General features: G+C 38.1%; 1 protein-coding gene across 1 annotated transcript in view; it reads right to left on the bottom strand.

Annotated features, from left to right (window-relative positions):
* LOC104909792 (receptor-type tyrosine-protein phosphatase kappa-like) overlaps nucleotides 1-25020 on the bottom strand; it is a 129649-nt gene that overhangs the window by 5808 nt on the left and 98821 nt on the right. Inside the window, exon 5 of the mRNA XM_010707399.3 lies at nucleotides 1733-2026. Within this exon, the coding sequence (XP_010705701.2) occupies nucleotides 1733-2026 (294 nt within the window). The remainder of the gene's footprint in view (nucleotides 1-1732; nucleotides 2027-25020) is intronic.

Genomic DNA, 25020 nt, shown 5'->3' with positions numbered 1-25020 from the left:
TGTTTTTTTTTTTTTTTTCCTTTTTTTAATGTGATGCATTTCAGAGACAACTAAATTGAGTTGAAAATTTGTCTCAAGTCATACTAGATGTTGGTGTCTTACATGCAGGTTTTTAATTTACAGACTTCACAATAAAGCTTCCCCTTAGTTGCTTCCAAAAATATGTCAAGTCTTATGCAAATCATGATCTCCTTTCTTTTCCTTTTTCATTTAAGAGCTCCTGTCTGTCACACACCAGGTAAATGAAATATTTTTCAAGTGCTGGGGAAAAGGAATCCAAACATTTGGGATTTGTTCATCTTGGCTCAAACTCTTTAAAATAGAAGATGTTTTCAAATTTCTACTGTTTCAGAAGACTGTCTAAAACAATTCAGTACCAAAAATCAATGCCTAACCTTACTTAGATCTCAACAACTGTCATCTTAACTGAGATAGACAAAAATATCTTTTCACTTCACAGGAAAGAGATTAAATTATAAATAAGATCAAAAAATAAAAATGACTTGTTTCATTTTGCTCCAGCTGCAAGCTTATTGGTTAGGGTTAAACGAACAGTGTGCCTCAGCTTCCGACAAGATTCTGCCCAGTTTCAAAACAGACTGTCTAATTTTCAAGGAATTCATACTTACTGACCTAGTTGACTTGAAGTATTAGCTTGTGATCTAGACATTGACTCTCTTCTTCAAATAAGATAAATGAATGGTCATAAGTGATAAAATGAGAATTTGAATAGCTGTCCATCTGAGGTCTGTGACCAACGTATGAAAAAAACCATTTTATCTTAAGTATATATGACGTTGGAAATCTGCCACTGAAGCTCTTATTTCTTGCTATTTTAATGTAGTTTCGAATAGATAGTTATCAGCACCTTCACTAAATCTACTACAGCGTAAATTTTCAAAATCTGTAAGCCAGGCCCTATAAATCTTAAGATTAGAAGAAAAACCCCACAATTTAAGTTTCCTTTTATTTACTTCCCAGTCTGATGTTCAAACCTCTAATTTTTCTCCTCTGCAACTATGAGAGGTAGGCATTATCTTTTTTTATGAAAGCTGAGATTAAAATAACTCTAAGTAGCTTTGCAAGGAAGAGCATATAACACAAGTTGGCAGTGCTTAATCTTCTTGGTGCTGGCCATGCAGAGGTACTCAGAAAAAAACACAGAAGCAGACTGCAATACAGCAACACATGTTTTTGGTGGTAGTAGGTCAAAAATGGAGAAGAGAAGGCATTTCTAGTGATATTTGCACGTGTACTTTAGAAACTGTTAGAGATTCTGGCAGACCTTGCCTATCTGTTTGGAAAAGAGATAGTGCAGGACACTACCTTTTTTGTAAAATCCTATTTGTTTAACAGATAATTATTTTCCTTTCCTATGTTCCTTTATGTTAAAGTTGATTTACAACGCAAGTGAAGGGTGAAAAAAGAGGTTGACTATCCTTTCCACAGATGATGAGGTCTCTTTTCTTCCATGAAGAGAAGTTTTCTTAGCTTTCTATCATCCCACCTGTTAACCTGCCTCCCACAGTTAGCACTCATCAAGAGAGACAGTGGCCAAGTAAAGCAGTGGATGCAGCATGCCCATATTCAGACAAAATTTGGATCCTGGAATTTAGGATCCTCTCCATGCTAAAGAATCCTTAATTTCTGCTACAAGTTAATTAGAAGCTAACAGATCTGCAAAACAATTAAACAGAGTTTTTTGGTTTATTTTTTTCTGAGCAGCACTCACCTGCACACTTGGTTCTGGTGATGAGCGGTGGTCCTGGCTGCCCGGTGCCACCTTCACCTGGTCTGGTAAGCAACACCCGAATCTCATATTCAGTGTCCGGATCCAAGTGCCAGAGTTTGTAGGTTGGGGCATTGACAGCATGGGTTTCAGTCCAGGTCCCAGATGTCATTCGGTACTCCACTTCTTTCAGAATAATGGGTCCATCACCAATAATTGAATTTGCATTGAGCTGAATTAGCAAATATGTTGGTCCAACACCCAGCAACTGTGGAGGTGCTATTGGTCGAGGAGGCTCTGTATGGGAGACAATAAAAAATAAAAAAAAATTAAAAAAAAAATCAGTAATGAAACATTAATAGGAGGTCTCCTTCTACTGAAAAGCTTCTGGGTCTTGGTCTGCAAAGATTTAAAAGCTGAAAGCAAAAGCAAGCCAACATCAAGTGAAGAAGAGCTGAAGAGGATTTAGCTCGTAGAGGCTAGTGGCACACCACAGGTACCTGACCAACATTATGTTTTCCATTTAGAAGTCTCAGATTATGCATATCACTTTCTACAGCAATAATTTGAGTTTTTTAAAAGATAACTGCTATTCTTTTATTAACAGAAGCCACGTACATACTTTCCTTAAAGAAATAGTTAGAATACATACACTAACTCTACACAGAATATTCTTAAAAATCACTATCACTGCAAGTCTACCAGATGTAGTTATGGTGAAAGATACAACTACCTATTACAGGCTTTCAGAATTTTCAGAACTGAGCAAAACTGCAACCACGTATTTCATTATTTTACTCCAAGATAACTTATTGCTGATTTAGAAATTCAAACAACAGGACATACGCTGGCTTTTGTTTTCCTCTATTTGAAGCTCCTTCCACCCCAAAATTTAGACAGCTGCTATGTGAGAAGATAGCAACAGACCAAATGGAGAGTGAAATTTCCCTTACCCTGAGAAACATGTATGTAAAGTAGGACATCGCCTAAGAATGATTTATTAAAAAAAAAAAAAAGTCACTCACAACATGTATTTCTCTATTAAAATGAATCTACTGATAAACATGGAAGGTTCATCTTCAACCAGATGGCTCATATTTTAACTAATTTGTTTCAGTTAATTAGGCAACAATACTGAATTCAATGCACACAGCGGTTTCACGCAGCAGCGATGCAGAACTAACAACACGGCAACTCTGAGCAGGTAAATTGGATCTCATGGCCAGTATATTAGAAAAAAGACAGAGCCCAAGATCCAAAGTTTTCCCAAGGTCTTGGCCCTTCTCTCTACCATTGTCCCTCACCTCTCCAAACAAGAGAGGTTAACATGTGGAAGTATTGCATATATTCTGCCTCCCAGGAACGACCCTACCAATGTCACTTAGAGAGCATGTGAAGAGTGATGATTGAGAACTTGCAGAAGGTCTCCCAGCCTTCCTTTTCCATCCCACCCTAACTGTATGGTGAAGGTCAAGCTGGAACTCCCAAGTTCTCTATGTCCAGTAATGAAGATTCCCTTCAAAGCACGACAGTGTATTTACTAACGCTGCAACTGACTTTCCCACATTTTGCCACAGAGATTCCTCTCTTTCAGGCTTTTCTAGACTAGCTGCATACCAATCCACTCAGTTTGGAGACAGGGAACCTGTGAATGCTCTATAATGGTCACAAGCAGAGATCTTTTTATCTTCTCAGACTGAAAAGGTGCATCTTCCAAGGTATCTAAATTCCAGCTTCAGGATATACAAAAACCCTAGTAAGTATCACAATTAATTATTTACATGTTTTACTCTGTTTTGGCAAGAAGAGTGCGTATGAACTAATTCAAATCCCTAACTGTATCATGGCTCAGAAATGCAACTGGGCTTAATGAAGGCAGTTTATTTGCTGTGAAACTAACACATTAAATGTCAAACTAATGAATTCTAAGGTCAGAGTATATTACAGTAGAAAACATAAATGTTGATGAGCATGAAACACTACCAGCTCCAAGTTATAAACCTCTAAAACATAAAGCTATGCTTAGAAGTATATAATTTGATTAAGAGCATGATTATTACAAATAAAACCTCATATTAATGAAACTAATATACCATTGCATATTAAATTTTTATGTTAAGAGGTAAAGTGTATTCTTATATTAGCATATGCATTTTGTTTTTAAGCTCTTGAGGACAAGGAGACTTATTTATAAAGTCTCTCCCTGTTCCAATAAATTATGCATGAACTTTAATCAGTTAGCAAATGAACAAGTAATTGTTCTGCAGCATTATTAATATTCTTCGTAATACAATATACTATCAGAACCAGAGGTGTGGTGCAACCAGAAATCCCAAAAGTACACTAAGTATCAACTGAAGCATGCAATCCCAATATAGTAGATAAACTTTTCTGATGTTACCCAATTAACTTTCTATTAATTGTTCTCATTTGTTATTCTATAACCAGATCCATCAAACGTTTCCCAATTATAATTTCAAATTATATAATTTCCTTTCTAATATACAGTAACCTGAAACTTTTATGGCTTAGAAAATTATCATTAACAACTAAAAGAATGAACAAAGCTATTATTAACATTTTGGTTATCATTTCCATAGCAACTATCACATATATACAATACTACTCTATTCATGGGATTTTAAATACAATACACATCCTTGCATCCAAGCAATGTTGCAGGCTTTTCACTGTAACAACTTAGGTCCATCTAGGAGTATATAACACAGTTTCAGAGTGTCTTAAGAAGACAGCCTGTCAAAAATGAAAAGTCTTTTATATGAGGAATGAAAGAAAAAAAAAAGATGCATGAGAGAGAACCCCAAGAAAAATCACACTCTCAGAACTTTAGTCTGGTTTCCAAACACCTACAATCTTAGCATCAGCCATAACAAGTGAAAAGTTTGGATCAGAGGTAACATTGCAGGAATCTGAGAACTAACAGCTCACCACTGTGCCAGAGTTCGCCCTGCCTTGCTCTAAGCTGGCTGGCTACAGATGGCCATGTGGAAAATGCATTTGGTGGCTTTCAGCCACCCATCCTGGCAGCAAGTTCAGGCATCCTGGTGGGCTCCCTCTGTCCTGGCCGCAGCAATCAAACCAGAGAATAAGACTCTTTATTTCTGTCAAAAAAAAAACCCACACAACTCCTCCAGTTATTTCGAGCAGACTTTGAAGTATCTTGACGTGTAAGGCACAGAGGATTTCTGGTAAGCAATCTCCACTGAATACAGTTCTGCTTTTTCTGGTCATAAACTTTCTCTCAGCAGTTTTAAAGTTTCTAAACAACCTTATTCAAAACTATATTTTAACCCACTAGCTTATACAGAATCATCAAGGCTGGAGAAGACCTCCCAGTCCAACCATCCATCTACAACCAATACTGCTCACTAATCATAACTCTGAAGTCCTGCCCAGGCTCACTGCCCCTCCAGCCCCTCAAACATGGGGTATTACAGGAGTAAGAAAACTCCTGCAGCTCTCCTAGCTGTGTGCAGGTGTCAGAACGTATATAGCAATGGGAAGTGATGGGACAGGAAGCAGCATCCTAACTGCCATAACGAAGTGCCAGGTCCTCTGGTCACAACAACCCCAGGGCAACACTATGGGACTGGGGGCAAAGTGGCTGGAAGACTGTGTGGAAGAAATGGACCTGAGAGTGTTGATCAACAGTTGGCTAAACGAGCCAGCAGTGTGCCCAGGTGGACAAGAAGGCCAGTGGCATCCTGGCTCGTATCAGAAATAGTGTAGCCAGCAGAGCCAGGAAGGTGACCATCCCTCTCAGCTCTCGTGAGGCCACACTTTGAGCATTGTGTTCAGTTTGGGGACCCTCACTAACAGAAGGACATTGAAAATCTGGAGCACTTTCAGAGAAGGGTAACAAAGATGGTGAGTTGTCAGTAGAATCACTGGTTCAATACGTATTTAAAAGGAAATGCTGAATAGTTTAACAATGATCCCAACCAGTGTGTTTCATTTCTCCCTTTGCTAGACCCCAACTTCAGAATCCCTTTCCCAGCGTGATCAGTTTAACTACAATTTTACTTTACGACAATATTTTTAACCACTGCTTAAAGGGAGTAAAAATAGTGAAATCCTTTCCACTATGTCTGCCCCCTAACATCTCTGAAAGACTATACAGAAAGAACACTTGTGCATCTACAACATGAAAGAAATGAACGGATTTTTATGCACAGCATTTTGCAGTATTTGGACAGTCCTGGTTTTGACATGAAATGCCCACAGCGAAGTTAATCAAAAATTAAGACTGACATTTCATCAGTACGAAGTTCCCATTCTGCTGAGCTACTAGCAGTACATTATGCTCACATCAGTATGTATGACATTATATATAAAGTGTACTGTGATATTTAGGCACCAATGACTAGAATGAGCATGCAGCATCAACTCCAGCTTTAAGCCCTCCTACAGTTAAACAGTTGTGTCATATTCTTAATAAAAAAAATGCATGCAAGTAATTATATAATTATTGACAGAAAAAATAACCCAAAAAATCACTAGTGTTGTTAGTGTATTAATCAATATACAAATAACATATGCATACTACTTTGTTTAATATTATTTACCCAGTCTAGGGGACAATAGACTTAATAAATAGCCTTTCAAGTCCAAATAATTCTTAAATTTAAATCAAAGGGAGTTTCATTAGTATTTAAGTTAGAATATATACTGTTAATAATCACTTCACAGCAGGAAAAAAAAAAAAAGAAAAAGACTCCAAGCAAAATCCTACTGATTGTTTCAGTTTAGGAAAAAAAAAAACAAAAACAAAAGAAAAAAAAACTGGCACTGGATGCATGTTTGATTAAATGTTTTTTATTCATATGAGGTTATGCTTCAGTCACAGGAGACTGTTTCCTTACTCATAGAGCAGGTTTTGGAGGGAAAGGCTGAGAATCATACAGCCCATTCACGTTGATGATTTTGTTACTGCAACTCCATATCCCCTTCACCTCCACATATGAATATCTTGCAAGCTTCCCCTGTTGGATCTCACATTAGATACTAGGAAGAATTTCTTCTCAGGGTGGCAGGGCATTGAGAAAGGCTGCACAGGGAGGTGGTGGAGTCAGCTTCCCTAGAAGTGATGAAGGAAAGGATAGATGTGGTACTGATGGACATGATTTAGTGGGCAGTATTGGTGGTAGGTGGATGGTTGGTCTAGATGATCTCTGAAGTCTTGTCCAACCTTACTGATTTCTATCATTCTATGTGCTGAGTGTGCCTATGCTCTGACGATAGCATGTCTAGTCTTCTTTGTCAAATACCTTACACAAAGCTATGCAGTTTTAGGACTATGGATATCAACACTTAACCCAATACATAACAGGGATTCTAAACACAAAAAGCTTGATTTTTACTGTTAGAACAAACTATTATTTTACCATTCATCATCCCTCCTGAAATTAAAATCAGTATATTTTAGTATATCATAAATTGCCAAGATGTGGGTAAGCCATAAGAAGCAAAATTTCTTTCAAAATTTGTCCCAATTCAGAGAAATTAACAAATAAATCAAATCCAGAAAACCTACAGAAATACAGAGTTATAACTGAACTCACCAGGGAGTACAATGGAGATACTTCCACAAATGACTCCAGAGTGACTCAGCTCCCACCTGAGCTGAGTCCTGACCATCTTCTAGGGGAATTTTTCACAAAGCTAGTTGAATATAGATGCATACTTTTGGAAGTACACCAATTATTATTACTATTTTTTGTACTGGTTCAGTTTTTTTACTTACACTGACTACATATATTCAGAGCATGACACTGTACACAAACTCAAGAGACCAGGGAACCCAAGGAGCACAGTCCAAGTCATTCCAAGGTTCCCTGAAGGAGGCAGGGTATGGGCCCAGTGGTGATCCCTGCCTGGCAGGAGCCATCCCCTGCAACAGCTCTGGGTGCTGCAACAAAGCTGGACCAGGAGACCCAGAACCAGCCAAGAGAGTGTGGAAACAGGCTGCCATCTCCCTGCAATGGCAACACTGTTCTGATATTCTTCCTGTACTGAAAACTTACACATCGTTTTAGGATTTGATCATTTTAAATAATATTGGAAAAAATAAGTGCCAGGAACATTTGTTTAAACACTGGAGAAAATGTATGGTTTAGCAGAAGGCATTAAGGCAGTCAAATGTTTGCAGGGAAATAAAATTATCCATCTTAAAAGCTTGTTAATCCAACAGGAAAAAAAAAAAACAAGCAAAGAAAAACCAACAATACAGACTTTTAACAGTAAGCGTAACTGAACACTTAAATTCAAATATGGTATTAAACCCTAAATTTAACAGTGAGAATAGCAACCCATGAATAATAACTGCAAATACTGTAGGAAATACTGCAGACTATAAGTGTTTTCAGTGGAGGCTGGATGCCTTCTAGTAAAGCACATGCTAGAATTAAAAACAGAAGACAATAACAATGCATAAGGCTCCAAAGACATGCAATTGAATGAAATTATGTGCTTGTTAAGGAGTCACAAAACAAGCTATGAGAAAAAAAGAAACAACCATGGAAAATCTCTGCAGAAACATTGGGTTTCTTTTTATAAAAATCATTCTATGTTTGGCATATATTTATTTAATATGAAATAGAAATATTTTCATTCAACTTTCCAAAACGGTTAGGAAGTACAGCTCTGCTAAAAAATGTCAGAACGTAGAAAAAAATTATTTTGGACTTACACTTGGCTGTAAGTAGTTAGGTCCTTACTGGTATTGTTATCTCACACAGAAGACATAAAAAGGCTCAACAACCTACATAACAGTGAGACCGCCCAGCACAATGAGGACAGCTTATTAATGGAAGCTGAGTAGTCTAGTGAGCTGAGATATGACATGTCTGAAAAATGTCAGAATAACTGAGCAGGTGCACAATTAAGTCTTCAGCTGCTCTAGTGCTCTTCCTGGATATTGGAGGAGTTGAAGTGAAAGGCAGCTGTCTCACTTTCTTTCCCTCAGGGGCTATGCTTCTGGCTTAAACTGTAAATCAGGTGCACTGCCCAAGTTACACCCTGCCACTGCTCAGCCTGTGCTTCGGTCCTGCCTCATCCCAAAGGATGCCCAGCTGCGGTGGCACCAGCTTCCACCACAGCCATAGTCTGTTCCTGCCTCACCTTTCTGGGCACTCAGGCAGCTCTAGAAGCGAGGGATCAGCTGTGAGAGGTAGGCAGCACACTGCACAGACTGCATGTGCAACCAGCTCAAACTATCAGAATAACACACTCAGGTGTTATTTTGCCTTTGCAACTCTTTGTCTTTCCAGTGGTCATAAACTTCTTTCTATATCAAGTTTAGCTAATTTTATCAGCCACTTTTTTTTTGTCTTTGCATTTTTTTCCTTCCTTACCAAATAGCTTCTATTGCAGAATCCTGTTGTTCTGCAGACAACTTGGAGAAAGCAGTTACAGTGGGTTCCTGCTGTTTATGCAGGTTAGCAACATCTCTCCCAAAGCACACTGAAGAGGAGCCAGAAAAAAAAAACCTTGATGGCAGATTAGGGGCTTTAACATACTGCAACAATAGCAATACAATAAAATTATGTAGAAATGTTTAGATTCTTACAGAGAAGTATCCCAAACATCCACGTTCCCCTTTACATTTTTCTGAAAAATAATCAAAAGCTCATTCAAACTACGCTGCTGTCATGAACATAGAATGGCTTGGGTTGGAAGGGACCTCAAGGATCATCAAGCTTCAACCCCCTGCCATAGGTAGGGTTGCCAGCTGCTAGATCAAGTACTAGGTAAGATTGCCTGGGGCCCCATCAAACTTAGCAGTGAACACTATCCTGTGAATGTAAGTGTTGCTAACTGTGTGAAGACATTCAAAACAGTTTATGACTCTGCAAGAAAGGCCTTAAGTTTTGTTTTTTTTTTTTCTGAATGATACTTACATAGATGCAATGTCTATGACTCTAGAAATATTCCCTATGTAACTTTAAAACTCAATTTATCATAACTGTCCAGTACCTAGTACCTGTTGCTTGCCCCAAGGTTGATACACAATATCTAAAGAAAGTTGGTATTTAATTAAAAGTTATTTGCCAGGAACAAAAGAATTCTAAGCAATAGCTTAGTGACAAGGCTGTATCAAGTGATTTATCCAACTCACCTATAACAGTCTTGTACAACCATTTTAATTGTATTTTATCACTTGAGTAGAAAAACTGAGAAGAATCCATTCTAAACAAACATTCAAAATAAATATCTATAACACTGTAAGGTTTTGGCTGTTACATAGAGAATCAGTCAGAAAGAAACAACCAGAACAGAAAACTGAGCTGCAAGCTCTGGGTTAGTGAGGATATTGACATATTTCACTGCAACAACATTTCTAATTTTGAGTCTGCAAATGGGGATACTACATCATGTGTTTGCCTCAAACTGCTGATTTATCTTTGAGCACCTGTCTGATATATCATGTTTATGTATTAAGTACCACAAAGTCTGCAACTTCATATGGCTGAAATGTATTTAATGCAGCAGTTACTGACCACCTGAAGTGCTGAAACAAGAATTATTTCAACAGTGAAAACTGCTAACTTCTGCATAGTGATTTCATATCCCATGCATCACTGTGCCATTTTATTCACCTTGATTTGAACCACTACTGCATTCATTTTATTATCCTCCTTTAAATAAAAGGAACAGTTGCAGCTTTAGCACTGTCAGCAGAAACTGTAAACAAGGTTAAGTCATGCTCAGCTTACACATAAAAAAGTCCTTCTAAAAACTGGAGCATGTCATCCCTCTACACAACTTTTGAACAGAACACGTGCCTATTTATCTTAGGACAGTAGGCTATAATACTCCAGAAATCAATTAGAATAGTATGACATATTTTGTCGAAAAGACTGCATTGCACTGAAGATATTCATAAAGTACACTGCAAGAAAAATGAATACATGTAAGAAAAGAAAAAGTAGTGTCTGCAAGGAGAAGACATACAAATCTAAAATAAGTAAATAAATAATTCACTCTGTACAAGTGAGTCAGCTATAGCAAATCTCTGATCACATATCCACAAATATCACTAATTCCCCTGAGATCTCAGTATTGTGATTACTGTTGGAAAGAAATATTTTATGTACTTCATTGTCAAGAACCAGGAGGTTGAAAACAAAATTGAAGAACTTCTTCAAAAATTGGTACCTCCCAAGCAAGAACTATTTTCAGCTCTAGAAAGCTTTACAACAGGATTTTGTCAATACTGCATTCTGCATGCACGACCACGTGCTGTGAACGAAGAGGAGCATTTCAGTCAAAAAAAAAAAAACACAAAAAAAAAACAACAAAACAAAACCCACAATAAAACCAACAAACTATAGGGGAGTTGCAACTTAATAGCTCTATGCCTTTAGCAAATCTAAAATAAAAAAAAGAAACGCCACCACCTAGAATTCCTGGAACTCAGTGAAAGCTATCCACTCAAGAGCATGAGATTAATGCTAACTAATAGAAATTACCCACATGCAGCCTAGCTGTACTTCTGATATGAACAGCACTTCCCTTTCTAATGGTGAGCACTCTGGGCACAGCTGGTGACATAAATCAACCCCCAAGGACCTGCCCTGTCCTGGTCACCCACTCATCCTTCATGGTGCATGTTTGCTTGCCCTGAAAGATCCAGGGCATTTCACTTTGGAAGATACCTTACATCTGGCCAGAGCTAATCCAAATTTTTATCAGCTTTCCTGTGTGCCTTTTAAATGGCAGAGAAAAACATTTCACATGTTGGAGTAACATGATGGTCAGGCAGAATTCAAAACTGCATGACCTTTAAGTGCAATGAGCTGTATACATCACTGTACCAGAAGTAAGCTGAAATAAAAAAAGCCCGCAACTGAGAGGAACAGCTGACGTAGGTGAGGCTTCCAAGCATTTACAGTTTTATTTAATAGTGATTACAGAACCTTCAATCACATAAAAAGATGAGCCATGCATTTCTGACCTTCCTAATCCTCCCCATCTTCTGCAATAGAACAGTTCACCTGGCACCTGAAACACCAGGAATATCCTTAGAATTGTTCAGTGCCACTTTTTTCAGGATTTGCATATGGCATTGAACTGCCTGCAGGCACTTGACCCCACATGCCTAGCAACACCCACCGTGCAAGACCACCCATGCAGCTCCACTTCCTACATCACTGTCTTTAAATCTTCCTATTGCTGGCTATTTCACTCACCAAATGCACTTTGTGGAACAATTTTACCATAAGCATTAACTCCAACTTGGACCTTGACATGTGGAGATAGGAGGAGGAAGTAAGAAAAGCAGCACATTAACCATAATACTAAGGCAAGGTAGACCAAAACCCTTAAAAGCATCCAGGTGACAAAGATGAACTTGAGAACTGCCACTTCAGACTAGTAGGGCACATATATCTACGTAACAAGATAAACAGCATTTCCTTTCTCCGAAGTTCTTCCTCAGGTATCCCATTTCTTAGACCTTAAAAGCCACCAGAAACCAAAAGTGAGCCCTATGCAGATGTGAGTTGTATATTACCTGAAGTCTACAGGAAAGGGCAACCATGCTCCTCTGCTTCCCACCACCAGCATCACTTGCAGTGCCATTTACCTATTTTACAGAAGTTTAGATTTAAAGCTGATATTTTGTGGGCAAGGAGGGTACAGAGAGATATCTTGCTTTTCTAAGTCCCTGCAGAAGCTTCTAGTGGATCTACACAACAGCCAGGCAGCAAAGCATCATCATCATCAGCAGCAGCACAAGTCCAGGTGCTTGGGAGGGAGGAAAAGGACAGTGCAGATATAGGCCACATTTTTGGCAGGTGCTAGCCATTAGATCTGCTCTGCTTAATCATGAAAGCCTCCCTCAGAAAGGGGGGAAGGGACAGGCAAAAGGAACCAACATCCTTGCTGCAGCACTTAGACAGATGGGAAGAAATACCTACAGAACAAAGGGTATAGGTAAGAACACAGCTGCACACATCCCCTTTGCCAAATGAATTTTGACTGTGATTAAAAGCTTGGAAGAGCTTCCTAGAAAAACAGAACAAAATAAAAATCCTTGCTGTTTCTGCATGCTAACAAGAAACACATTGTGATATATGTTTCATTAAAAGAATGAAAGTAGCATACTGATTTATTAGAGTTTTGATAATGAGTGTTGTAAAGAAGGAAGATTTAAGTTTGTGATAAAACTCTTATTTAGAAGTAACAGAAAGAGGTGAGCATCTTACTTATTTCATGAGAACAACTTCACTCCTCAGAGGTTAAGCAGGGCTGTGGGATCTTTTTTCACTGATGCAACAAAAAGAGAGAATATTTACCTTTGTAAAAGGAAGTAACATACTAGATTAACCAAAATAGCAGTCTTTTGACTGGAAAGTGTTTATATTGGTTGTATAGGGGCATTTTTATAATCTACTTTTCAGGCTGTTCCAGCATTGAAGTTTGAAAAAGTATATACTACCATGTGTGCTGGTGTTGCTGTGAAGAGGACATCCTTCTAATTAAACTGATACTCAGTGAGCAAAACACCAAATTCACTACAAGAAATAAAAGCACAAACTTTAAAGTGAGCATGTGCATTAAATGATTTGGATTATAAAGACACGTTTAGAGGACTGCTTTTTCAAGGTTTTCCTTGGTTGAAAATATCTTGCTTATCTTCATCTGCAACAACAATCTGGTAAGGAATATAGCAAAACATTAACAACCATTTACTCTGGAAAAACAACTTTAAGAATATAGAAGCAAAGTCTATATTTGCACCTTATTTGTACTGACTTACAGTGGGGAAAAAAATGAGTAGAAAGTCACTATGCACCTTTTTCATGAAACAACTCACTCAATCTCAGCATAATTGGACACTGAATAAGAGTCAGATCAAGTGCCTGTAAATCTACAACACAACTAATCCATAATACTAGATGTACTTTCACAAGCAACTAAGAGATACGTGTACCTTAAGATATGGTTTGCAAACAACTTATGTGCATATACACACACATTGATTATATTTTATATCTAACTGTCACAAAAGAACATAGAGAAAATGAACAATAGTAGCTGTGAAGTTGCACTTAATTTGCAAGATTTTGTAAGATTTAATGGAGAAGGAAGAGCATTTCATTTCTGTTACAAAATTATAATGTAGTTAGATAATAATGTGAGATCCCAAATGCCCAGGTAATAGCTGTTTACATGAACATCTTAGGAAAACTATGCCTGTTTTTGTCACCTCCTTGTAGCATTTCACATAAAGTTGGAGATACTCTAGGAATAAAGATGTTGCAGAATATCACATCATGGCTCCACTACAGCACTGCCAGTGCCTCTGCACTCATACCTCAGCATGACTGCCTTCCAACAGCACTGCATGGGAAGTGGTTTTAAATGCCATCTCAACACCTCTTAACTGAGAGATGTAACCTTTAGCATAGGAGTTTGCAGAACTACTCCCTCTGATCAAATGAGTAACGTGACAGCAGAACATGGAGTAAACTTGGCCCTGGAGTTCACACAAACTCAAAAATAAAGAGAATAGTCACAGAATCACAGAATCGTAGGGATTGGAAGGGACCTCCAGAGATCATCGAGTCCAACCCCCCTGCCAAAGCAGGTTCCCTACACCAGGTTGCACAAGTAGGTGTCCAGGAGGGTCTTGAATATCTCCAAAGAAGGAGACTCCACAACCTCCCCGGGCAGCCTGTTCCAGTGCTCTGTCATCCTCACCGTAAAGAAGTTCTTGCGCACATTTGTGTGGAACTTCCTATGCTGCAGTTTCTGGCTGTTTCCCCTTATCCTGTCTCCACACACTGCTGAAAACAGTCTGGCCTCACCACTCTGCCCCCCACACCTTAGATATTTATAGACCTGGATCAGGTCCCCTCTCAGTCGTCTTTTCTCAAGGCTAAACAGACCCAGTTCACTTAGCCTTTCTTCATAGGGGAGATGCTCCAGGCCCTTCACCATCTTTGTGGCCCTTTGCTGGACTCTTTCCAAGAGATCCCTGTCTTTTTTGTACTGGGGAGCCCAGAACTGGACACAGTACTCCAGATGAGGCTTTACCAGGGCAGAGTAGAGGGGGAGGATCACCTCCCTCGACCTGCTGGCCACTCTTTTTAATGCACCCCAGAATGCCATTGGCCTTTTTGGCCACGAGGGCACACTGCTGGCTCATGGTCAACCTGTCATCCACCAGGACACCTAGGTCCTTCTCTGCAGAGCTTCTCTCCAGCAGCTCATCTCCCTACCTGTACAGGTGCATGCAATTATTCCTCCCTAGATGCAAGACTTTACATTTGCTTTTGTTAAACTTCACCTGGTTTCTTACTGCCCAGCTCTCCAGGTCTTGCTGAATGGCAGCACAGCCTTCAGGCGTGTCAGCCAATCCTCCCAACTTCATATCATCAGCAAACTTACTGAGGGAGGCCACTATCCCCTCATCAAGGTCATTGATGGAAATGTTGAACAAGACCGGACTCGGACCCAGCACTGACCCCTGAGGAACACTGCTAGTTACAGGCCTCCAACCGGACTCTGCACCACAGATGACAACCCTCTGTGCTCTGCCAGTTAGCCAGTTCTCAACCCACCTCACTGTCCACTCATTTATCCCACACTTCCTCAGCTTTGTTATAAGGATGTTGTGGGAGACGATATGAAATGCCTTGCTGAAATCAAGGTAGACTACATCCACTGCTCTCCCACCATCCACCCAGCCAGTGACAACATTGTAGAAGGCTACCAGGTTGATCAAGTACAACCTCCCCCTGGTGAACCCATGTTGACTACTCCTGATAACCTCCTTTTCTTCCAGTTGTCTGGAGATGGCATTCAGCACAAGCTGTTCCATCACTTTTCCAGGGACAGAGGTGAGGCTGACTGGCTGTAATTACCTGGATCACTAGTCTTAGCCTAGCAGCACCTTTTCCAAACAGTTCTGCAAACAACCTGAAGTTACCCCTTCCTAACTAGACAAAGCAGAACATACTGAGGAACTCATCACTGCTGAAAGGAATCAGATGCTGAGAGCATCTCAAGGGTACCAAAATGTATCATTATGCAGTTTGTTCTCCCTTGAAGTCCTCTTCTGACCATTTCTTGAGAAGGAAACCCAATTTACTTGGATCCTTAGACGGACCCATTAAGACTATGCCTTTTTGTGCTCCCATGTTCTGTTATTTAAATTCGTTTAAATACAATGTTGGTCAGGACAGAATTTTGATATTGAGTGACTAAACTGAAGAGAAAGTTATAAAAATACAGGGAGAGAAAACAATCTTTTCTATATGCTGCTCTAATTCACACAACAGAGTATGAACCACAGCTTTAACACCTGAAATAAAATATACTTCATGGTCTAATCAAAAGAAATTTTGCTATCATGTTTTTATCACTCTATGTTATCTTATTTTAAAGGTAAACCTGAGAAACTTAACAGCTTCTTCTTCTTCTGTCACATTTTTTAATTCTTGAATACGACACTAATCAATATATCTTCATTCAGCCTGAGCCAGCACATCGAAAGTTCAGAATTAGTGCTGTATTCACATGAGAAATACAAGCAAAATCAACCACGCTACAAAAATAATGGGGAGGAAAAAATTTACTATAGCAGAAATTGGATGGTATAGCTTTCCACTCCAAACAAAACATCTGCTGTTAATAATGTAGTTTTAATAATATACACTATTATCAGATTGCTACCTTCAAAGACTGCATAAGTAAACTATATTATTTATTAAGTTCAGATTGCCTGTGTATACAGAGATTTTGTCTAAGATTCCATGCGGCTGATTCTGCGTGTTGAACCAAGCTCCTAATTACAGTAGTATTTGGAGACAAAAACAAATTGCATACACAGTATTACCAGCTAGACAAATGGAAACAGTATCTTTGAAAAGCTCTTAATTTTGCATAAGTTTTAGAAATGAATGCATGTAACCATAGGAAAAGATGTTGCAAAATTTTTATCAATGAGCTCTGTTTAGTCACATTACACAAAGCTAGTAACACTTTTTCAGGTATTTTAACGTACTACTTTTCATGAAGACAAGGCAGTCATAACTTTTCCTGACAGAGACCAAAATCCTGTTTCAAGCTTCTGATAGAATCATAGAATCGTTCAGGTTGGAAAAGACCTTAAAAATCATTGAGTCCTACCACGACCTAACCATACTACCTTAACTCTAACAACCTTCTGCTAAATCATGTACCTGAGCACAACATACGGATGGTTTTTAAATGCATCCAGAGATGGTGACTCAACCATCTCCCTGGCCGCCTATTCCAGTGCTTAACAACCCTTTCCATAAAGAAGCTTTTTTTGATACCCAACCCTAAACTTCCCCTGGTGCAAGTGTGCTTGAGTGCTCTTTTCAGGTTTGTTTGTTTAGTAACTGAAAGCACCACAAAACCTCTCTCATATGACTTTCTACCCTTCTTACAAGTATTGTTTCAGAAAAAGAATAGTTCTGTGAACTCAGCCTGAGGACTGGAGCTAGTAAGGCCCACCTGCTTTCAAGAAAGCCTCTGTGCAGTATTCACACTCCTCACCATGTCATAGAAAAGCGAAATGAGGTTTACAAAAACATTTTGAACACATGCACACAACTCCTTTTTCCAATTGTAACAAGCCACAACACAGCATTTTGACATTTAAAAAGAACCCCTAAACTTTTCCCTTCTTATTTAAAATAGCATTAACTTCCAAAGTTCACTTCATCTTGACTCAAGAAGTTAAACGGTTTGGCTGCTGAACTGAAAAGCCAGCCCTCAGACAGATGTACATCTCTGAGCCTTTTGTGCTGGCACACTGCCACAGTCTTTTTTCTTGACTTGTGAGACACATCCTCACAGTGCAGATACTTCTGTTTGATACTCACATCCAGTCTGTCAAAATCCAGAAGCTAAATGACCTCAAGCACAAAGCCAGTTCTGGCTTTTTCTCTGTTCCACAAATAATCCCCTAGTACTTTTCTCTAGGCTGCACAAGTGAAGAAACCTATTTCATAGTTAACTTTAGTTACAGTCAAGATTATAGAAGCTCCACAAATCAATCTCACACATATTTTCTATCTTCTTAAGTACAGAGGCTTAGAAATTGACAAAACAGAATAATTCCACATACAAAAATTTTCCTTCTCTTCGGGAATCAAAAGGGCTAGATAGGCTAAGTTTTGTGCTGGATTATTTCTTAGGGAAAGGATGGGATGGAGTAGAGATGAAGCAAAATACTCAAAAAATTAACAAGAAAAGAAATTGAAAAATGCATCAGAATTCAACAAATAACAGAAATAAAAATATTTACATCTGCATTATCAAACAACAATTTTTGTTTTCACTTTTTAGTTCAGTTACATGTGAGGCATTAGATAACGTGAGCACTCGGAAGGTAATTCACAACTCTAAATTCTGTCTATATTTTTAATATTTAAAAAAATATTAAAAAAATAATAACCTTTTTTAAAAAAATAATTAACAACAAACAAAACAGAATAAGGAAGTTCCACATCCATTCCTCTTAACTGAATTGGAGCAAGAACTTCAGCAAGTGCTTCCTACTTCCCAGGACTGTGTCTTAACCTATGTGCTCAGTGATTTTTGGAAGTCTCTACAGCTCTCCTTTCTGAAGTTGAACCGTTTCCTGCAACACTCATGAAGCCACTTCCTGGAAGGTCAGTTTTTTAAACATGGCTCCAATTACTTCAGCAATTACTTCACCATAGTCACAATAATTTGTGACTAGATACATATTCTGTACCTTGTTCTCCTTAAAATACTAAAGAATTAGGAAATAAAATGGCAAATGAAGCTAAAGTTGACAAATACAAAGGAGAATGTGATGAGAAGAATCCCTCATACACTTTATATGAGTATAATCAAACAGAAATAAAACAGACAAGAATAACATCCCCATAGGGAATTTCATAACCATATCATCTCAATTCTCCATGCTGGACAACAAGCCAGACAAAATATCAGTGATTATTAGGAACAGCACACAATAGAAAGTCTAACAGCTTATACCACTGCAAAAACCACTGCAAAAACTCATGCTGTTTCCACGTCTTTAACAAAAGATACCGATCTGGTCTTCCTATCTCCTCTGATGGATGAGCTAGAAGATGAGACAGAAGAGGTCAAAGAGAAGTCATAAGAATCCTAGGACAACTAGGATTCTAGAAACAGAAGTGAAGAAATAGTAAATAAATCTGGATTATTCAAGATGGAAGAATGGTGATTGAAAGAATATGTGCTAAAGGCTTATGAAATAAATGTCATTAAAAAAAGAAGAATATGGAATGACTTGCTATTTTGCAGTGAAAAATGATGGTGTGCAACAATTTAATAAAAGAGCGGCCTGTAGATTTCTCACTAAAGAAAAACACTTCCTTCCATCTAAAACTCAGGTTAACTGTGGGAATTCATATTTCTGCAAGACAGCAGGCAACAAAACAATTTAAAAAAATCATTTGACAAATTCCTAGAAGGAATCATCATCAAAGATATTACTGCACAAATACTCTACCTTAAGAAGTGTTAAGATGTAGATTGCTAAATGCCTTGACAACATACAAACAGAAGAGTGTATCATAGAATTATACATTCACCAAGGCTGGAAAAAGACCTCCATGATCATCTAGTCCAACCATCCACATACCAGCAGTATTTCCCCAGTTAACCATATTCCTTAGTACTACGTCTAAACATTTCTTGAACACAACCAGGTAACTCAACCACCTCCTGAACAGCCTGTTACAGCATCTCATCACTCACTGTGTATCACTGTGTGCCTCTCCCATTCTTGCACCTTCCCCTGTGCTAATCTACTGAAGTATATTTTGAGGCCCGGCACTAGTATTTTCTTGTTATGCTATTCTTACGAGGGGGGGGGGAAGAGTAATGCGTAAGTAACAAATTAAACTCTGGACAATGAGACATGAGCACGGACTTCACCAATTTTTGGTAACTTGTTCCCTCTATTAAACTACAAACGTTCCAATTTCTCCTATTCTATTAGGGTGTGAACGGTGTGTTACTACATGGATATATTTTCCTCCCATTTTATTACAATGATGAAGTTTCCTTTTCTCTAATGCTTGAATTGAAAGCTTTGGTTTAAAAGAAAAGCTTTTTTTGCAGAACTAAAGAACTATAAGACAGACATCTGAAAAAAGAGAAATTGATTTTCTGTCAATTTACAACCCTGAATAGTTAATACAGAGATTGCACCTACACTAAGTCATCCCACATACATAATAAGTACAAAAAACACCTTCCCTTATTCTATAATCTCTTTAGAATTAGAGTAAAAATAATCAGCAAAGGTAAATAAAGTCAGTACATAAAATAGCTTGCATGAACCTAAGTTTTCCTCTCACTGCAGACCAATCCGTAACTACTGTTGGAGCTCAGAATTGTTAAGTACTTGAAAAGAAGATAAAATTACCACTTGTCTACACAGTCTCTCCTGCCAAGGCAAAATGTTTTGTCCTGCTGTCATCTTTGTTTCACAGTCAGTATAAACAGTTCCCCCACTGGTAAGTATTCTAACCCTGTGGTGTTTAGATTTTCATTGGCTTGAATTATTTATCATTCCTTTCTCTGCAACACATAAAAGTAAAAATGTGTAATGGAAAGGGGCCAGTAACATCATTGAAGCTCAAAGTACCCCTTGAAAACATTAAACCAATCTGGAGATTTCCTCTTTGACACGTTATCTAGTTATTCTTAAGTTATTTAATAGAGTGTTCCTCTATGTAATGCCTATGTAATTTATACCATGTATTAACTCACTGAAAAACAAAATCAAACCAATTCTACTAAACTGTCATTAGTCTTGCCGTCACCTCATCCAGGTTCATAATCCTTTGCTCTTCAATATAATACTTTTGCCTTTGTATTGCCTTCTCTCTTGTTTTCTGAATTATGAACATTTTAAAAATGCTCTCTGCTTGCCTTCTCCCTTTTGAATTTCAGTCTTCTCAAGCAACTTGTACCACTTCTAATATCACAGTCACTTTTTCTTCAATAGAAGGATATTTTATTTTAGATTCAACAAATCAATCAAGAAGAATGCAATTTCTCCCCATCTTATCTTCTTTTTTCAGGTTTACTGCAGATGAAAATTTCGAGTACACTTCACAGAAGTGCAGTGATGTGCCCACAGCTATCTTGTTACACAGATAATTATAAGTGTGGCTTAACAACTACTCAGTATGCTTGCTTTTGCACACTTCAATTGATTGTCATTCGGAACTTGAATTGAACATTCAGTTTAAAGAAGACATTACTACTTTCTTTCCTTGATCTTTGAATTCACTGTTTTTGTGCTTCTTTTCTGAGAGATTCCTTCCTACTTCACATGAAACTCACCAGTTCTATTTCCTTAACAATCCTAACATGAAGCTTACTGTGTGTTTTTCTATTCAGAGTTTTTACTTTAAGGCTGATCCATTCCGGTACTTGGTTATCTCCTCTTCCAGAAGATAGTGTCAGCTTGATGGAACATACTAGTTTACCCTGTCAGCCCCTCTCTGCTGGAGAAAAAAAAATATAAGAAAACAAAAATACCAAGACAACAGCAATTATCTCAAGAACCATTCTCAAAAGGCACAAAGATGCTTGTGGTTTAGTGTAATCCACTTGCAAAACAGACTACAGTCATTCTTTCGCATTATAGATAAGCAAAATTAAACCTGACCACATCATCAAGGGAATGAACCATATCTTCTCTGATCCTTCAATCTTTTCCAGGAATAGCACGTTGCTGGGAGTGGGAGAGGGAAAAGAGAAGTATGACCATGTCTCTTGGTGTTCTTGCTGCACCATCAGATACTGACACATGTGTATCAGGTCTCCTCTGCACTGCAAAGAATCCAACTTCTTGCCATTAGAGGACCACTTCAGTGATTTCCTCAAGTACTTGGAATTCCATAATTCTTTTAATTTTTAATGCTCCAGAGTAATTCCATGAGTTCTTCTAGGCATCTGATGAATCCTATCAAGTTTCAGTAAATAAACCTCAGGTGCCAAAGCCCTGAAAGTTTGGAGAGCTGGAAGCGCAGGAAGTACAAGGACACCAAATTGACATGTGCAGGAAACAGACTGTAGGTACCTGGTCCATTAATTTCTGTTAATTGCCTGAGAGCTCAGCTGAGCTTCATCATTTGCTTCCTCTGGGCATCTGCTTAGTCAGTTGACCAGAAAGCTGTCTTTTTTCTGAAAAAATAGTTCATCTTGATTATTAGAAGTCCTAATGGTGCAAATGTCTTAGGGAGCAGAGTTTCTTCAATAAGGTGACAGTTTGCACCTACCACATATTGTTTTGCACATACACTATTTCCTCTTTTTTTTCTTCTACAGCAATAGTAGCAGTACAAAGCGTTCACCTTAAGGAACAAACACTCTCTTCCTTTCATGAAGCATGTTTTAACACATTCTTGTTCCAGCCTGGAAATATCAATAAGCCACTACATTTCTACTTATTCATTTATCTTTAATACAATTGCACCAGAATATGACCAAACCTAAGCATAAGGCAAGCCTCTCTCGTCTGTCTGTTACTCCAAAAAAATATTTGGTGAACTTCTCAAAATAGCCACTTGGCTTGGCCTGAATGAAACCAATCTGTGTTTCCTCAATCAACTCTTTCAACATCAGTAGATCACTCTATTTTTTTATTGTAAAAGTGTCACTGATAACAAGGGTAATAAAGAAATAAAAAGTTTCACCAGGGTATAATTCTTTCTGTTGCAAAGTTCACATACTTAGAGGTCAAGTATTTGAGGTATTCCTAGGAAAAACAAAACTTGTGATATATTACTTTAGGCAACTACGTTGGATGAAAATATGAGAGAACGGTCAAAGACTTTCCTGGAATGGCATTAAGAAATATTTGAAGTGAATGAAAGCAAACAGTAAAAAGAAAGTGGAAAAGGTGTGGGCACATTCTCACACAGAACAAGAAAAACCTCAGGAAAGAAAGAAAAGTCTGTAAGTCTAAAATCCAAATATATCTTAATCATGTCTACAGTCAAAAAGTTGACACTGCCCAATCTTTTACTTGAAGAGTCCAATAATATTTCCTTTACCAAATCCTTCGGAAAAAAAGAGCCATTGTTTCTAAGAAAACTTTTTTACCACCTTTATTGGCATGTGCAACCTGACAGCCTTTTCTCTGCTTCACAGACAAAAGTAATAACCAGCAGGTAGTATACAAAAGTTATCCTAAAAGAAACTCTAATAGGTACCTTTGGTGCAAAATGAAGGAAAAAAAAATCAACGGAGGACTGCAGCAGTCAGAGAAATGAGTTAACTGCAAGGTGTGTGAGTTACATTGCTTTTAGATAGCCAATGTAGAGTTGAGAGGTGTGGAAACGCTGGTGAGACTCTCAAGAGCTGAGGTTTGATCACCTTGCTTCTAATAATAGGTTAATGCTGCTATTGGAACAACTAGAAGAAAAATATCTTTGCAGAAACACTGAAGGAACTTTGTGCACAAGTTTTTTTTGTTGCTTTTTTAAGTTCTTTTTCTTTTCCAGAAACGTCTACTTTATCAGCTTCTTAAAATACATGCAATGTTTCACCTAAGAAAAAGCAAAATGGAGATAAACATCACAGACAAGGACTCTGCCTTATGTACTATGAAAATGCAGAGTTCCATTAATGTCATCCAAGTTGCCTGAATTTATTCAAGAGCTGAGCATGAGTTGTTGCTTCATTTATTAAGGTCGGGAAAACTGTGCTTATTTTCTTGAATCTTTATATTCACACACAGCAGAAATCACAAGAGTTGGTTTGAGAACACTGGAAGATGACCTGCTTTTCTTCTCCCTGTACACCCCTCTCTTGCTTTCCCTGCACTGAGAGAAGTTATCTAGAAAGTGTCAAAAAGACACAGAAATACAGGAAAGGTTCCTGGCTGGTTTTCAAGAGGAATACCATATACTGTAGGAAGATGCAAACCTTCAAATGAAATAACATGCGAGATTTCTCCTCCGTGACCTAGTGCAGACAGAAGTTGCATATATTCAAAAGGAAGGACTATGCCACTACTCCATCTACAGAAAAAAAAAAAAAAAACTAACAAAGCAAAACCCACTGCTACTGTACCCACTTCTCTGGAAGTACCTGGTGGCCATCATGAATTACTGCTCTACACACTGCCAAACAGCTGCTCCTTTCTATCCACAATAAAGGGAAGGGGAAAATATCACCACGTCCTGGTGGTGCAACTAATTTATTGCCAACTTGATCAGTTAGCATGTCTTCTTTTATATAAGACAAGCAAGGCAACTAGTCCAAGTTAAGTGGAAAGCCAAAGAATAAATTGCTAGTCAAGACATTTCTACCTGCTGTCAAAACAAAGCCAGAGTGAAGTTCAAAGAAAGCATTAAAAATGACGAGACTGCAGCCTTAATTTTTAAGTCAAAGGAAAGTTCCTGGTTTATTTATATCTCCCTTCAAAAGCAGCTGCCTTTTCAACTACATTTTAAAAAACAACACCACAAACAAACAGTTTATATTACCACGAGGATATCAATGTAAAAATAAAACTGAGATTTTCACATGCATCGTGGGGAAAAAAAACCCAACACATTTAAATGTTAATTCACATTAGCTAATAAATAGAGCAGATAATCAATATAGTACACCAGCCCTGACTTACTCAGGAAATAAGTAATCTGGACTATAGACAGCTTTACAAAAAACATGCATAGCACTGACACTTTGCAGCAGTCTTCTTTGTGTACACAATCAAACACAGTTCCATATGGTTCGTGGGAACTACCACAACAAAAGCAACAAAAAGGTAATACAACACTCAAACATTTAAATGATACGTTCCTGCTACGTTACAAAAATTCTAATATGCTTGGTAATTTCATATAAAATTTAAATTTGATTATGTTGTAATCCATTTATTTGGGGAAAAATTTAAAAAACTATGAGATTTAAAAATATTTTTTTCTGTTATTTATTTATTTTAAGTAATTTAAACAAAGTTAGCATGATCACTCAATACTATGTCCCCACATTGGAGATGGTTCCTATTTTATGAGCCTTGAATCAAAGTCTAAGCCTATGAGAGCACATGTCATGGTTTTGTGTTTTTTTTTGGTTTTCAGTATTCCATCATAACATCATGTAGTGCACTGGGAGTTAAAGTGTTAATGCTCCAATTCCAGGTACCTATTCCTATACATCATGGAAATCATGGGATCTGGCCCTTCTGGGTGGGGTGGTCTCTTACTGCCTTGCAGTGGGTGCTGGAGGGTGCTTTCCTAGCT

The sequence above is a fragment of the Meleagris gallopavo genome, chromosome 2 (assembly GCF_000146605.3).
Source record: "Meleagris gallopavo isolate NT-WF06-2002-E0010 breed Aviagen turkey brand Nicholas breeding stock chromosome 2, Turkey_5.1, whole genome shotgun sequence".
NCBI classification, from domain to species: Eukaryota; Metazoa; Chordata; class Aves; order Galliformes; family Phasianidae; genus Meleagris; species Meleagris gallopavo.
Note: the sequence above shows the minus strand (reverse complement) of the source record. Positions and strands in the feature narration are given on the sequence as shown.